General features: G+C 38.1%; 1 protein-coding gene across 3 annotated transcripts in view; it reads right to left on the bottom strand.

The window, feature by feature from the left end:
• The window catches only part of csmd3b (CUB and Sushi multiple domains 3b), a 500,836-nt gene that overhangs the window by 48,373 nt on the left and 436,624 nt on the right, over positions 1 to 15,839 (bottom strand). For 2 of the 3 annotated variants that reach the window (XM_067425814.1, XM_067425815.1), the window contains exons 54-56: positions 14,988 to 15,161; positions 12,596 to 12,781; positions 11,032 to 11,205 (exon numbers count right to left, since the gene is read on the bottom strand). In XM_067425814.1, coding sequence (XP_067281915.1) covers positions 11,032 to 11,205; positions 12,596 to 12,781; positions 14,988 to 15,161 — 534 coding nt within the window. Of the gene's footprint in view, positions 1 to 11,031; positions 11,206 to 12,595; positions 12,782 to 14,975; positions 15,162 to 15,839 lie in introns of all 3 variants that reach the window. The other variant, XM_067425816.1, reaches the window with a different exon arrangement.

The raw sequence follows: 15,839 nt of genomic DNA, 5'->3' as shown, positions 1-15,839 counted from the left end.
TCTGGACTACATATGTGGGTCAGATATGAAACAGCAGAATTAACTGAGCCATCACCTAGCACATTACAGTGCCTCTATTATCATTTTTTTAATAATCCCTTTTATGCAATGTGTAATGTAGATGTTTTTCAATGTAAACATTCTGCGAAGTTGAATAAGTTATTGTCTCCCAAAAGAAAGAATCGACTCGTTACAGTTTTTGTTTCGAATCTTTGTGTGACGGTTCAGCAATACAACAAATTACATTTGCACAATGCCTGCCTATGCTGTACAGTGTCCACCTGCGAACAAATATGTCCTGCCCTTAAACGTCATTTTACTGATGACTGCTTCTCAAATCTCGCAGTTCAACACAGGATTCGCAAAACGCTTGCTCTTGAAAGATGGATCATTACTCCGTTTGTTTGGACCAGCTCCTCAGAATCACACAACCTGTAAGTATGATTAATTACTGCTGTATATATTTTCTACTTTGTAACTATAGGAACCCTCCGGGCAGAGCTGGAGTAAGCTTCCGAAATACGCATCAGGTAGACCAATCACAACAGACTGGGCCATCTGACCGATCAGAGCAGAGTAGCTTGTGGAAAGGAGGGATTTAGAGAGACCGATTCATCCATCGAGTCGTTGGAGAATCATTGAAAAATATATATTATGAAAAAATGAAACGCCAAAGGAGACGCCAAACCAAAATTTGGAAACTTTAAAATATCATAATAGGGGCACTTTAAAGTAAGCTCACCCCAAAATTGAAATTTACTTGCCCTCATGTCACTTCAAACCTGTACTGTAACAAAAGTATCATGAGTCATGACAACGTGTGTTTTTTAAAGCCAGTTTAATGTAATTTAATTTGAAATGACTTATCCATCTAAGTTGAATGTATATACAAATTTAAGGCAGCAACTTTATTTTTGTCCTTTTTTTTTGCCCATACAATGAAAGTTCATGGGGATCCAGTGTTTGTTTGAACATCACCGACCTTTATTGTATGGAGAAAAACAGCTGAAGCGGCCTTCAAAATATCTTATCCTGTGTTCTGCATGAGCAAGCCAAACAGCGATAGAAAGTAAATGATGACAAAATCTTTATTTTTGGGTGAACATTCCCTTTTAAGCACACATTTTTCAAAATCATCATGACATGTAGATCCAACATCTAATTCCTCCCATAATTCCCTGCCCTTTCATGTCCTCCTTCAAAAAAATGGAATTGATTGATAGAGCCACATTAGCATCAAATGTCCACTTAAGTCCACTAAGCCACAGTAATGCATATGCTATTTTTTCTATACTTAAAAAGTTTGGTAACACTTTAGTATGGGGAACACATTTTCACAATTAACTGTGACAAACTCTATTAATAGTTAGTAAAGTTGTTAAGTTTAGGTATTGGTAGGATTAAGGGATGTAGAATATGATCATACAGAATATGGCATTAAAGCTACACTGTGTAACTTTTTTAGTTTATTCTTAGCTAAAAACACTTAGCTCTTTCAAAAATATATGTGCTCATTAATGTATATTTACTTCTTTCAAGTAATAAAGTATTCTCGTAAGTTTATAATATGCCATTGAAAATACATACGGGTGAGGGGTTCGAATGCCGGTCGCCATGATGCCCCTCCATCTTGAAAGTACATTAGCCAAAGAGGGACATACCTGTAAATTCAAGCTTCGCCTTTCGCGTTTTAACACTCGATGGCACCGTGTCGAATGTGAAGAGGGGGATTGCCATGTTAATCTTGGACTAAATCGGCCACCGTAGGAGTTAAAACAAAATCAGAATTGGGAGGAACAGAAACTATTATTCACTGGATGGTCATATACCTTTACACCGCTAGATGGGGGAAAATATCACACAGTGTAGCTTTAACAGTGAGAATTGGACCTAATCTAAAGTGTAACCATGTAACCTTATTGTGAAGAGATACTGGTGCAGTTATATACATGCATTAACACCCCATGATTGTTAAATGTCATGTCTAAAATGCTAATTTTTTTCTAGCCTCATAGATCAGGACAAACTGTTTGTCCAAACCATGAGCAGTAGTAGGAGAACATGGGAGACCTGACTGGAATTTTTTATTTTTTTGCAATTCCGTTCAGGTTCCTTTAGGCAAAGAGAAATGACACACTTCACCTTTAAGAAAAGCAGAATCCCAGAGGACTGATCTAGCAGCTGCTCCGTCTCAATCCGAGTGCAGTCGGCTCACTCTATCTGCAGTCAAGCAGTGCCAGAAAGCTCAAGCAGATCTGGGAAGTTAAGTCTTGAGAGAGGCTCGCTGCTAGAGGCTCCAGCCCTCACACGCGTACAGCCGCTCTAATTGGACCACAGGAAGTTCAGGTGTGAGCAGGAAAAGAACAGAGCATCTTCCCATCAGGAGGACACTAAAGCCCTCACTGATGCAGCCCAGTGGATGTGCTAATTGGGTATCAGGTTGTTTAAGGGGCAAAGAGTAAATGGCTGTTTGTTGATTTTAAGAGGGTCGGATCATGTCATAACTTCAGGAGGCTTTACCTCGGAGACCTCACACTGGACGCAGGCAATTAGACGAGGCCGGAAACAAGTTCAAAGGCCTGTAATAGCTTCCGTTTGGACTGTTATTAAAACGATAGGTAGTAAAACAGCACGGGACACTGCTGACCGATCTCAAAAACACACACAAAAATATCAACTCAGGCCTTTCTAACAGTCTGAGCACATGTTTGTGTGAACAAACGCCTTCAGCACAGCACACAAGAAAAAGGATGAAGGTTGTGCTGCTATGATATTATGCCATGAAACCCTGGAGGCAGATGAACAGTACCAGGAAGGAGAAAGCCTCCTAGGACTAAGAGGAAGAGAGATTTCTCTTTCTGTCTAGCTGTTGTTCTCTCTCTGCCTCCTCCTTTCTGGGTCATGGATCCAGCATATACAGCAGGACTGGAGGGAGACGATGTGTGTATTCACGCTTTATGGGTCACAGACACTTAATGTAGGTTTAATGGATAAACAGTGGATGTTTAAAAACATGCAAAGTTCATCTGAGTGTTCACATTTATGCAAAGACAGTCCAGCAAGGTACATTCATACTGACAGAGATTTGTCATGACAAAGCAAACAGAAGTGATTTGTGATTGTTGAGTTGGGGATCAGAGGCAACACACGTTCAAAAAATAGATTTTTGCTTCTTGTGCAGTTTGTTTGATGAAACACAATTCTTGAACATTTTGACACAGCCTAATTTCATTGCGTGCAATCAATTTAAATTTGTCAAATGGAAGTTTCCTTAATCCATTTGTGTGGGGAACACATGATGCATGTTGGACATTATTAGTATTTCTTAAATCAGTTGTTTAATTCACTTAGTGCTCTGCTCAATTACAACATGATTATTTCATTATTTCTTCTTAGGAAATGTTTAGTATCATTAAAAAAACTGTGAAATTAAACATGTGAAGCATATTTACATTTACATTTATGCATTTGGCAGACGCTTTTATCCAAAGCGACTTACAATGCATTCTAGGTACACACTGTACATTATTGTCAATTCTTCATCTAATATATTGTCAATTCTTGGCATATATATATATATATATATATATATATATATATATATATATATATATATATATATATATATATATATATATATATATATATATATATATATATATATATATATATATATATATAAAGATATGACTTATGCAATGAACAGTGACCCTATAAGGCAAGTAGCAATGAAAAAAATTATGTTAAGATACTGAATCTATACCTTCTGTCCTCATTTAAAACAAAAAAGATATTCAACACAAATATGTTTTTATCACAATCATCAAGGCTGCACTCTAAAAAATGCTGGGTGGTTTTACCTAATTTTGAGCCAAAAATGGACAAACCCAACCATTGTGTTTTTAACCCAATTTAACCCAATGGTTGGGTTTGTCCATATTTTACCCAAATTTGAGTTAAAACAACCCAGCATTTTTTAGAATGTGCATTTATTTGATTAAACAAAAACAGGATTCTTGACAAATATTTTTACAATTTAAAACAAGAGTTTATTTTAATATATATTAAAATGTAATTTAAATCTGCGATGCAAAGCTGAGTTTTTAGCATCATTACTCCAGTCTTCAGTGTCACATGACCCTTCAGAAATCATTCTGATATGATGATTTGATGCTCAAAACGCATTTCAGATTCATTATACATGCTATAGTTATTTTATTTGTGTGTGGAAAAAGTGATATAAGAACAGCCTTTACAGTATTAAATCTTATTGAAAAATATTTTTTTCAATATAAGTAGTCTTTACTGTCACTTTTGATCAATTTAGTATGGAAGTTTGTTTCCACCACAGAATAAAAAATAAATAAGGTAATTCTGACATTTTATCTCTAACAATTCACAGTTTTTTCTCGCAATTGCGAGTTATAAAGTCAGAATTGTGTGATATACTCACAATTACCCTTTAAATAGTTTTACTTCATATTGGAAACAACTGAAAACATAATCACGCTGACCCCAAACTTTAGACTGGGTAAAGCCAGCCTGATCTACCGGCGATTTGATTTCGAATCAAAGATTTTCTGTAAACCTGTACATTAATTTCCACTGCTTCTGTTAAACTTTTGCGGGAACCAATCACAGACTAACTTATCCACCTGGCCCACTATTGGCGGGTTTAACACGATGACAGATAGAGAAGCGATGGGTCGTTGCCCGTTGATCACGCCTATTGTGGTCTGATTGGTTGAAGTACTATCCAATAGCATACAAAGCCATTTGAATTATGCCTGTTGATCACTCCTCTTGTGCAGTAGAAAATACAGAGTAGACTCCCCAGACCAATGTTCAATCTTAAATTGAGCTTGGTCTGGTGATAGCCAGACAACCCAAGCTTCTGAACAGTAGGGTAAATGTAGAGAAGAAAAATGGGCAACACGACAAAACAGAGACCTAATAATAACCAGCAAAATAAGTTGTTGAACAACTAAAGTTACAGATGGCATATATTGGCACCATGGGAATGAAGTGTGGCTTTGCTGATTACAAAAGTAGATCCTGCTTAGCCTAATAAATGCTCAGTTTGAGGGGTTACACACAGTATTTTAGACCAACTCGCACACACTACCAGATGCCATCTGTGGTCATTCTGACCTCCTCTCAAAATACATCTAATTTAAAATTTACGTGCTTAAAAGAATGCGCACAGAGTGTTTATCACGAACAATGATTCTGATGGATGGACTAAAAACACAAGGACACTACAATCAACCAAACCAATCAAAGTTCAGGCTACAGGCTTATACAAAAAACAGCACAACCTTTTGGGGTCTGATTTCTGCTAATTCAAGAGCTCCTTCTCAATCCCCAAGAGCATACAAACAGCCCAGAATTGTTTAAAATGGAGAATTGTGTCCTTCACTATCAATACCAAGTCAGCGGTTCAGTGCACAAAATATTTTTTTCTTAAAGGGCACAACCATACGCAGAATATTACAGGCAACTGGGGGGACTTGTTGAGCTCACTGAACCAGAATAGGATATAACACCATTTAAAATGCCAGTGGCTGAGCCGTTCTCTCACTCCACACCTTCCCTGCATGTTTATACTTAATTCCCTTTTAAAGTCCCCAAGGACAATGTGACAATGTGGTAGAATAAGAGTTAGGTGAGGCATTGGACACAGGGTTCCTTGATTCGCAATAATTCTATGTGACAAAGACTCATCTGCCGCTAGCGCACCAAGTTCAAGTGGCCTTGCAGAGTGCTTTCTGTGCGGATGGTTTATGGCTTATGTAAAATCTCTCTAAGCCATGTTTGGTGCTTGACAAAACTTCTTGTTGTTGTATGTGTGGGTGTAGAAACTACTTTGAGGTTCCCCTCTGGATTTTTCTCAGTTAGTACATGCCTTGCCTTTCCTTTCCTTTAACACAATGAGCAATGGCAGTGAGATGGTGGGCTGTTGTGTTGGTTATGAAATGTGCAGTTCGCTCTGGTCTCTGCAGATCACACCGATTCTGGGAGTCCCTGTTTTAAAATCTAACATCATAAACACACACGGACTCCTGCAGGTGTGGACGTATATATTTACGCATATATAGTAGTAATGTCTGGCCAAGAAAAATCGACACCTTCACCATTTATTCAAATATTATTCAAAATTTGTTAAAGATGTTGTAAGCACATAGTGTAGTTGTGGTTGTGGTAGTCAATTGTTTTATCTGTGATGACGCAATGAAACATGCCAAATGTGCAGACATCATTTTTGGCCAGGATGTCATACAAAGAAATATGAATGCATGCAAAAAAACGAGAGAACCAACACAATAATACCCGGTTATGTAGTAGCCAATGTATGCTTTTTCCTGTAAGATTTTTGTTTTTCTATAAAAATCTGTAGCTGTTTGAGCTTCAGCAAGAACCAATGAGGTTAATTTGCGTGTTACGCATCACGTTTGAGCTTCAGCATGAACCAATGAGATTTGGTTGAGCTTCTGTTTATGTTCGCTGATCAATGTTTATACGTGAATAAAAGCCTAAATTCACTCCTTTCATCATTTAAAGTGATCAGAAAATTGGGACTCTCTTGGGACTTCTCTTTATGAAGGTTTTGAAGCATTAAAGTGGTAGTTAGGTAAGCTGTCAATAGAGGGATAGAACGCTCTCAGATTTCATCAAAAAGATCTTCATTTGTGTTCAGAAGATGAACAAAAGTTTTACGGGTTTGGATTGACATTAGTAAATGACGACAGAATTTTCATATTTAGGTGAATTATTCTAGTTTTTCTTCCCTCATATTTATGTTTTTTCATTGGTTTAACTGAACTTGCAGGCTCAGTAAAAGCAAACATCCCCTCGAGACATCCCTTTCAGCCACTACTATCTCCAGCTAAAGCCATCTGCATGTAATCTCAATGAAAAATTACTAAAATGTTTAAAAATACAGCACAGCAAACCCACAGATTAATTATACACCTCACAGATGTCGGACGCAGGCTTAAGGCGGCGCCCCACCAGCTGATTTTTCAGCCGTAAACTTCATTTACATAGTCATGGGACACTCAGAGCGAGTCTGGGTCGCGTCTCTCAGCGGGTGAGTTTTAACAGTCCCGGCGACTCAAACCTCTGCTGAGTTAATGGTTCTGCGGCGGATTCTCACGGCCTTGCTGGGGTCCAATGAGTTTCTTCTCACACTGAAGAACTGACTAACTTTTATTAGAAGCCATTTTGCTGCTTGGAAATCATCCAAACCTATTTCTCACCAATTGTTTACCGTGGTGATTGTGTAGGCAAGCTATTTTCTGAAGTTCTTCTACACTTACATGCCTAATAAAATGACTAATTACATATTAAAGCAGAGGCAGAACAGACTGTGTTTACTGAAAGTAACTCTATTTCTCATTCAAGCTGTGCATAAACATATACTCTCAATGGCAAGCCCCAGAGGAATAAATACACTCGCATGCATTCCAAGTGGAAAGATACTACAGAAATGGCATCCTATTTCACCGAGTCTATTTGTGTTATTCCTGTTTCATGTGATGGGGAATTGGAAAGAAATGTCGGAGGCTTTAGTCTGTGACTCCTCTTCCAATCTGAAGTGGTGATTTTGACAGCAGCTGTTAATACGGACTAAAGGTCTGTTCACACCAACGACAAACTGTATAACTATAAGTTCACACTACAAATATAATGATAATGCCTTTCATTGAAATCACGTTCAGAATAATTTAGATATTTCAGTCTTTCGATTTTGTTGTTATTGTGAGTTTACAGAAATAAAAGGCCTTTTAATGTTTGCATTACTCCTGTTTGACCAATAACGGAGGAGTATTTAAAGTAAATGTAAGTGATCGCGCCGGCGCCTGTATGTCAGTGAGTGTGCTCTTCACACAAACACAGATATGAGCATATATAATAGCACACATTTATCACATTTAGGTTAACGTTAGAGTGAGCAGACTTGCAAAGTTTCTACTACGTACATGTTTCAAGTGCAAAGCCATATTTAAGGGTCGGTGAATCATAAAAAAAATATTGGATTTCCTGCTGTTAACAATCTGTCCATCACAGCCTGCATGATTTCCCCATTTTTCCCACGACTAAACAGCTAATACAAATGGTTAGTACACAGTATTTTGTAGTCATTTTTAGCCCGGGACACATTAAGCCAACGTCAATGAGCGGCATCGAAAACCTCTCATTGTCTGAATCTTAGAGCCAAAAATCTGCGCTTGAACACACCAAAAGGATTAAAGGTGACTTCTTTCTTCTAGCACTTGCATTCTACTCCTGTGTGTAAGTAAATATATGTATATGTCAGCAGGTTTCAATAGTCTATATTCATCATTCAAAAAGGGAACCCGAAACTAGGATTGCAGATACACAAGCAGCGATTGCTTACTATTTTAATATCAATCACGTTAATTACTTTCTTCATTCCAGTCAGCTCTAGCCTGACAAGCCAGACCCACATCAAGATGTTTGGTCTGGAAACTCACCATTGACAGCTCAATCCGAGGGGCGGGATAAACGGTTGTCTTTCAAACTCCCTCTGCATGCAATTGGATGGCGCTACACCAACCAGAGCAACATGAAGTGGAGCTCGTTGACAGAGATTAAACATTCGCCGTATCCTGTCAGCAAAACTCAGAACACGTCTTTCCTTTTTAAGAATGACTTCAGTGCCGTTCTTTGTTCTTTTCTAAAAGAAAAGCTCAACTTCAAGTCTTCCAGCGTCGCAGTCAAATTCGGTCTGATTGAAAAGAACGCCTGTTCGCCAGCCTCTGTGTTTACTAGTAGCACGCAAGCGCAACCCGGCCGTCATTATGTTAAGCCCCGCCCACCGACTATACACGATGTGATTGGCCCGACCAGAGTTTGGTTTTTACAACTCAGATGTGTACTGAGAGTTGCTAGACGACACTCGCAGCGGATTAGATTTGCTGCCGCTAGGGTGTGTCTAGATTTCTAGGCTAAGTCAGCTCGTTATTATGGAAACATTTGTGCATTTGAATCCTCTGGTAAGATGATCTATTATAACAGCCTTCTGTCTGTACCGCTTTTATCACGTTCACTTTTATTCTCATGCACTGATTCATTCGCCAAACTGAACAGCCAATCAGAGTTCTCGCTCTCACCAACGGCACGACACCAATTCAACATGATGAATCGGCCCAACAGCGTCTGGCCAGAGCCAGCGGTGCAGAACACACCGAAAAACTAAGCCAACTGACAAAAAAAATACAAAAATGAGACAATTGGCTTCAGCAATGAAATTTGTTCCAAACTAAATCTAAGCACAATTAACCATCATGTGTCTCATGGTCGTGCTGTTTTATTGTTTAGTGGTGAGTAATTTAATTGTGAATCATTGTTTTTGAACATGCAGTGACACGGAAAAAGACGTAATACGCATCAGTTAATGGTCCATCTAGTGTGTTTAAATAGGAAAACAAGGGCAAAGTATCCCGGATGAATGAAAAAAAAAAAACATGTTCTCTGTGAATGGCCCCTAATGCCGATGAATGCTATATATTTAGTTTTTCACTGATGCCTGTGAACATGCATATGTGTTACATATCTCAGACATACAGGTCCTCAACCAGCATAATCACGCCAATCATGTAATCATGCCAGATTGGCTTTTGAAATAGCCTATATTCATTTGGTAACACTTTATTTTAAGGTTCATTTATTAACTTTTAACTAGTTGCTTATTAGCATGCATATTACTAGGATACTGGCTATTTATTAGTACTTATAAAGCACATATTAATGCCTTATTCTGCGTGACCTTATTCTACATCTCTTAATCCTATACCCAATACCTAAACTTAAATGCTACAAAAACTACCTTACTAACTATTAATAAGCAGTAAATTAGGAGTTTATTGAGGCAAAAGTCATAGTTAATAGTGAATGTGTTCCCATACTAAAGTGTTACCATTAATTTCTCACATTTCGTGAAACTGTCGACAGGGGGTGCTGTAGCACCCTCACCACCCCTAGTTCCCGTGGCCATGTTTACTAGTGTATCTATATACAGTACAGTGTGCAGCGAGTGTCACAGCAAAATCCCCATCGATAATAACTAGACTGAGATTGTGTCTGGAACACAGACAAGCAGAGTGATACAAACAGTGACAACTCTCAGTGTTGGAACGCAAATTGGACTAGAAATAACTGTATAATATCAACTAACATACATTCCAAACACAACATGGCCAGCTCTTTTTTCAGATTTGCTCTGCCAGAGAAAACAGTTCCAAAAGAAGCCAAAGCAGAAAGTGTTGCGAACACAGACAACAAACTGATCCAGAACTGTTTCACAAAATACCAGCACTTTTGGAGTATCGCCTGTCCAATCAAATTAGTGGACTGCAAATAACTTTTGCAACCCAAAGATTTTATTTGTGGAGGCAGCTATGTTTATGAGCACAAGCTGTATGAATATATAACCGAAGAGAAAGTTCTGTTTTAACCAGACAAGAGTTGCCTGATAATGTCATTGCTATAGATAATGGGCCATGTCAGGGGTTAGAGGGTCGTCATGTCTACACACATACACACACGTTTGTTTTTGTGAAATGTGGGGACATTCCATAGGCATAACGGTTTTTATACTGTACAAACCATATTTTTTATCCCCTTACACTGCCCCTAAACCTACCCATCACAGGAAACATTCTGCATTTCTACTTTCTAAAAAAACTCATCCTGTGTGATTTATAAGCATTTTGAAAAGTGGGGACATGGGTAATGTCCTCATATTTCACCCTCTCCTGTAATACCCGTGTCATACCCATGTCATTATACACATTTGTGTCCTCATATGTCACAAAAACATGCCCACACACACAACAAAAAAAACATTTTGGATTGATTTCTCATAGTCATGTTGTGTCTGATGTGGACAGACAAATTACTCATCACTGGAATCATATTGCATCGCGTCCGGTCAGACAGTGTGTAATGCAGCGTTCAATGGCTCATAGCATCTTTAATTGTGCAGGTTGCGTGTGTATGTCCTACCTGAGCAAAAGGGCATGGGTGCGCTCCAATGGCCGTTGAGCTGGCAGGTTCGTGAGGACTCGCCCTTCAGTTGTCGGCCACCCGTGCAGCTGTAGCGCACCGTGGCGCCAAAGGTGAATTTGTCCCCGCTCAGCACTCCATTGGGAGGAGATCCAGGATGCCCGCAGTCCACCACTATCCACAACATACACAGAAAAGTCCTTCAGTACACATTCACAAGTTGAATATGATAATATTACAACATAAAGGCCTGGTTTCCTTTTATAAATGTGTCTTTTAAAAAACATTGTTGCTGTGCAATCCGAGACAAAACATAGGCCTAAGATATCTCAGTGCAAGTTGCTTTCATTTAAAACAGCTCAAACATGTGTTTTAGTCTGGGACTAAGTTTGTCAGTGAAACCAGGGGAAAAGACTAGAAACTAAGCTGCTCTTTACTTTTAATTATATAATCGCTCTTGTTGATCTCAATGAATACGGTGCTAATTCAGCTTCCTGTATGAGCATTTTGATCAGCACTTTCTGAAAGTTTGTTCCAATCCTGTATTTTTAGACCTCACTGCTTGCGTAGACTACTAACATCTAAATATTTTAATCAAAATTAATACATATCAAAAATGAATTGGGTAACAATTCATTTTACAGTACTTACATGTATTTACAATAATAATAATAATAACAACAACAACAACAACAGTAAATTATGCATAATTACACTTAATCCTCAATCAAACCCTATAGTAAGTACAGGTTGTTAATTAATATTACTCAGTATTTAAATATATAATTATACTGTAACATTGACATCTTAAAATAAAGTGTAACCATGAATTAATATGAACTAATTTAATATAATAATTCATTAAAAATGGTATTTTGAAAGTTTACTGTGCACAGAAATGTAATAAAGCGAACATAAAAAAACATTTAGAAAAAAGAAACCAGCGAATTCAAACAAAGGATCTCAACTCTGCATATATATTTTTGCATGTCTGCAGAAAAGGTGTGAACACATATAAATATATATAAATAAAACACTGAGTAAATCTAATAACCAGTTGAGAAACAATAAACACTTTTCATACAGGCCTAGACTGAAGTAAGCGTCAGCATTTTTATGCAGAACGCATCTCAGATCTTATTGTAGAGTCACTTAGGTATTCAAAGAGCCTTGCAAATGGTGTTAGGATCACACGTGTAAAACTGCAGGAAAGGTTATGGAGACAGAGCAAAGTGGCGACTGGGCGAAAGGGCATCTCTGACAGCAGGGAGTCTTGTCAGGGCAAAATGTGAACTCGGGTCCCGTCGACTTCGCAGCTGCTGTGGAATGCGTCTCACTGAGCTGTAGACGGGCTGAGGATGTGCCGTGTTTCAGCTTTCACATAATAAAGCCAGGATCAGATAATTGCTAATTTGTGTTCCACCTGTCCCTCAATTACAACCACTAATCTTAAGCAGCGGGGAGAGGGTCGTGCAACTAATTCCCCTCAATTACTGCAAAGAAACAGGTAATTAGCACCACAATGCCATTGCCAAATTTTCATTGAAAGATGCCAGAAACATACCGATACACTCGGGCAGCGGTTTGTCCCACTGACCCGTGGGCTGGCAGGTGAGGATGGGAGAGCCAAACAGGTAAAAGCCGGGGTTGCAGTCGTAGAAAACCACCGTGCCAAAGGTGAAGTTTCCGTGTTCAATCTTACTCTGCCTGATGGAGTTGGCTGGAATCCCAGGATCAGAGCAATTGACAACTGAATAAAGAGAAGAAAGGAAGAGGACAGAAACAGAGACATGTGTTATTTGGCAGAAGCACTAAGCAAGTGACTTCAGTGGAAACAATTAGGTCAGATGCTCTACGCATGCAACACATGTAGAATGAGAATTTGCCATTCTGTCACAGACATCCACACAAAAATATTAGGATATGTTAGGATACAATAAAAAAATGCTGGATCTTTATTAAAAAGTGACATAGGAGGACTAATCGAGGCTGATGTATGTATGTATGTATAAACACTCACCTAAAGGATTATTAGGAACCCCTGTTCAATTTCTCATTCATGCAATTATCTAATCATCCAATCACATGGCAGTTGCTTCAGTGCATTTAGGGGTGTGGTCCTGGTCAAGACAATCTCCTGAACTCCAAACTGAATGTCAGAATGGGAAAGAAATGGGATTTCAGCTATTTTAAGCATGGCATGATTTTTGGTGCCAGACGGGCCGGTCTGAGTATTTCCCAATCTGCTCAGTTACTGGGATTTTCATGCACAACCATTTCTAGGGTTTACAAAGAATGGTGTGAAAAGGGAAAAACATCCAGTATGCGGCAGTCCTGTGGGAGAAAATGCCTTGTTGATGCTAGAGGTCAGAGGAGAATGGGTCGACTGATTCAAGCTGATAGAAGAGCAACTTTGACTGAAATAACCACTCGTTACAACCGAGGTATGCAGCAAAGCATTTGTGAAGCCACAACACGCACAACCTTGAGGCGGATGGGCTACAAATGAAGACCCCACCGGGCTTAAACAGAATGAAAACATGGATCCATCATGCCTTGTTACCACTGTGCAGGCTGGTGGTGGTGGTGTAATGGTGTGGGGGATGTTTTCTTGGCACACTTTAGGCCCCTTAGTGCCAATTGGGCATCGTTGAAATGTCACGGCCTACCTGAGCATTGTTTCTGACCATGTCCATCCCTTTATGACCACCATGTACCCATCCTCTGATGGCTACTTCCAGCAGGATAATGCACCATGTCACAAGCTCGAATCATCAGATCTCAACCCAATAGAGCATCTTTGGGATGTGGTGGAACGGGAGCTTCGTGCCCTGGATGTTCATCCCACAAATCTCCATCAACTGCAAGATGCTATCCTATCAATATGGGCCAACATTTCTAAAGAATGCTTTCAGCACCTTGTTGAATCAATGCCACGTAGAATTAAGGCAGTTCTGAAGGCGAAAGGGGGTCAAACACAGTATTAGTATGTGCTCCTAATAATCCTTTAGATGAGTATGTATACACATACATACATACATACAAACATCAGCCTCGATTAGTCCTATGTCAATCGATAAATGTTTAAAATGTTTTATATATACATCAATTTGATTAATCATGATTAATGGCATCTAACATAAACGTTATGTGTGTGTGTGTGTGTGTGTATGCATTATATATATATATATATACACACATTATATAAACAAAACACATGTTTATTATATAAACAAAAAGTTATATAATATATTTAATAAAAAAGTTTATATAGATGCGATTAATTGTTTTGACAGTACTAATATACATTATAAAATAAATATATATATATATATATATATATATATATATATATATATATATATATATATATATATATATATATATATATATATATATATATATATATATATATATATATATATACACACATTTATATATATTTTTTAAAATGTATAAATATTTTAAATACATTCTAAAAATATCATATGTATTTTAACGTTTTTAAAATATTTATTAATCAAAATAAAAAATATATACAATTTGAATATAAAAATATAAATACATTTAACCATTTATTTTAATAATACATTTTTCAGTATAACTGAGTTCAAACTGTGTTAGTATCATGTATCATACAGTTGCATGCAGTAAAAAATGAGTGCACAAATGCAGAATGGCATATCACAGATCATGCAGTCTATATCAAACTAAATATATAGGCATTTTAATATAATAACAGTATAACATTGTGTTTCCTTACCAGGCATCATTAATGGCCTTTTTTTGTTAGTGTACATTCAGTCACTAAACCCCACAATTGGCAGCCACTTAGCAACATCCAACAGCCGCTATGCCCTTTCTTACCCACAGGGTGCACTGCGGCGCTTTGACATTGTCAGGCGGTGAATCAGGCAAAGCTCCGTGTGAATAAAAGACTTAACTTTTCTCCCCACCTTTACATGTTGGTGGTGGCTGGCTCCACTGCCGGTTGGCCTGACACTGGGCCCGCGAGGGGCCCTCCATCACGTAGCCCATGTTGCAGGAGAAGCTCACCACATCGTTGAGGTTGAAGCCATTGCCTACGGTCCGTCCATAGATGGGGCTCCCCGGGTGCCCGCAGCTGATGGCTAGAGATGACCAGAGAGAGATGTTTTAATGTGGCATAAGCATCACGTTAAAACAATCTGTGTAGCAATGTGGGATGATTTCTTCCTGAAAGCTGTTTTTCTCACACAGGTACATATTAAATGACGGAAACGTTTTTAGAGCGTGATTAAATTATGGCAGAAAATAGATGTGCCCTTAATATTGATTGGTCACTGTGGGAAATTAGTTCAATTTCCTCTGTAATTTCTAATCATTTATTTGGGAAGTTGCCAACTCAAATGCAATAAATCAGATTTGGTTTCTCCTTGATAAAAAGGCAATTCAGTAGCGGCCTCACATGAACAGAAACAAAGGCAGGGTTTATTCAAATGGGACACAATCACATATCCACATCTTTAAAGGCTCAACAATAAAGATGTACATTTTACATCCATTTGAAAACTTGTGTGTGATATGTCTGGTATCAGTAAGAATGTGTTGAACAAACAACAATAATAAAAAAAACATTAGAAATTGTTTCAACCTAAAAAAGTAAGTGTTCATGCAGCCTTAACATATCCAAGTTGTCACTTAGTACAACTTCACATTTAAAGTTGAATAAACTTCAAATTTGAATGCAGCACAAAACCTTTTTATTTTTATTTTTTACAGTAATCAAAAGTTTTTCAATTTATGGAGTTACATTTTACGTAAGACTT

Source organism: Pseudorasbora parva, chromosome 19, assembly GCF_024679245.1.
Source record: "Pseudorasbora parva isolate DD20220531a chromosome 19, ASM2467924v1, whole genome shotgun sequence".
Classification (NCBI taxonomy): domain Eukaryota; kingdom Metazoa; phylum Chordata; class Actinopteri; order Cypriniformes; family Gobionidae; genus Pseudorasbora; species Pseudorasbora parva.
Note: the sequence above shows the minus strand (reverse complement) of the source record. Positions and strands in the feature narration are given on the sequence as shown.